Below are 1,682 nucleotides of genomic sequence, written 5' to 3'. Positions count from 1 at the left end.
CCCCATATGGGGACCCCCCCCCATATAGGGTCAATAGGGACCCCCATATAGGGACCCCCCCCCATATAGGGTCCATAGGGACCCCCATATAGGGACCCCCCCCTTATAGGGTCAATAGGGACCCCCATATAGGGACCCCCCCCTTATAGGGTCAATAGGGACCCCCATATAGGGACCCCCCCCCATATAGGATCAATAGGGACCCCTATATAGGGACCCCCCCCCATAGGGTCAATAGGGACCCCCCCCTTATAGGGTCCATAGGGCTTCATTATGGGGACCCCACCCCCTTATAGGATCAATAGAGACCCCTATATAGGGACCCCCCCCATATAGGTTCCATAGGGACCCCCATATAGGGACCCCCCCTTATAGGATCCATAGGGACCCCCATATAGGGACCCCCCCCCATATAGGATCCATAGGGACCCCCATATAGGGACCCCCCCCCATATAGGGTCAATAGGGACCCCCCCCCTATAGAATCCATAGAGACCCCCATATAAGGACCACCCCCCCTTATAGGGTCAATAGGGACCCCCATATAGGGACCCTCCCCCTTATAGGGTCAATAGGGACCCCCATATAGGGACCCCCCCCCCATAGGTTCCATAGGGAACCCTATATAGGGACCCCCTCCTATAGGGTCAATAAGGGCTTCATTATTGGGGACCCCCATATAGACACCCCCCTCCACTTATAGGATCCATAGGGGCTTCATTATGGGGACCCCCCCCCTTATAGGATCCATAGGGACCCCCATATAGGGACCCCCCCCCATAGGTTCCATAGGGACCCCCTCCTATAGGGTCCGTAAGGGCTTCATTATGGGGACCCCCATATAGTGGACCCCCCCCCAATTGGGACCCATATAGAGGGGAGGGTCTATGGTGGGGGTGGGGGGTGTATATGGGGGGGGTCTATGTGTGGGGGGGTTCTATTTGGGGGGGGGTCCCATATGGGGGGGACCCTGTGGGGGGGGTCAGCATTGCCAGGACCCCCATTGAGCACTGGGGGGGGTTTGAAGCCCACAGAACTGGGTCCTTTTTAATCTTTTTTTATTATTATTTTTTTTTTTTTCCTTTTTTTTATGCAAAAATACTCATTGGCGGGGGGGGGGGACCCAGCCTCCCTCCCATTGGCTGAGCGGGAGGGAAGGGGGCGGGACCTGGATGGCAGCTGCGCGATGATTGGTCATGCTCGGGCCCGGGGGGCGGGGCTGGCGTGCGGTAGCCCCGCCCATTTATGGCATCGCGTGAAGGTGGCAGGGGGCGTGGCCACACTAAGCCCCGCCCCTCGGCTTATACAAGCCACGCCCCCTTTGGCAAATACCCTTTGGCGTTGGCCACGCCCCCTTTGCATTAGCTCCGCCCTGTCGTTGGCCACGCCCCTTCTCGTTAGCTCCGCCCCCTTGGCGTTGGCCCCGCCCCCTTCCATTAGCCCCGCCCCCTGGCAGCTCCCTTAGGGCATCGGTTGGGGGGGGGGTGGTCCCATATTTTGGCATTGGGGGGGGGTTGATGGTGGGGGGGGCACGATGTGGGTCTGGGGTCTCATTGAGGACGGGCTTATTGGGGGGGGTCACTTGGACAGTTTGCTGATGACGCGGATGAGCGCCGCGTTCTCGTCCTTCAGCCGCTGGTTGTCGGCCTTCAGGTCCTGCAGCGCCTAATGGGGGGGGGGGG

The 1,682-nt window shown here is 59.6% G+C and overlaps 1 protein-coding gene across 1 annotated transcript in view; it reads right to left on the bottom strand.

Moving 5' to 3' along the window:
- Positions 1 to 1,578: 1,578 nt before the first annotated feature.
- The window catches only part of PPP1R12C (protein phosphatase 1 regulatory subunit 12C), a 7,115-nt gene continuing 7,011 nt past the window's right edge, over positions 1,579 to 1,682 (bottom strand). Inside the window, 1 exon segment of the mRNA XM_032441727.1 lies at positions 1,579 to 1,665. Within this exon segment, the coding sequence (XP_032297618.1) occupies positions 1,579 to 1,665 (87 nt within the window).

This window comes from Coturnix japonica, unplaced genomic scaffold (assembly GCF_001577835.2).
Source record: "Coturnix japonica isolate 7356 unplaced genomic scaffold, Coturnix japonica 2.1 chrUnrandom516, whole genome shotgun sequence".
Taxonomy (NCBI): domain Eukaryota; kingdom Metazoa; phylum Chordata; class Aves; order Galliformes; family Phasianidae; genus Coturnix; species Coturnix japonica.
Note: the sequence above shows the minus strand (reverse complement) of the source record. Positions and strands in the feature narration are given on the sequence as shown.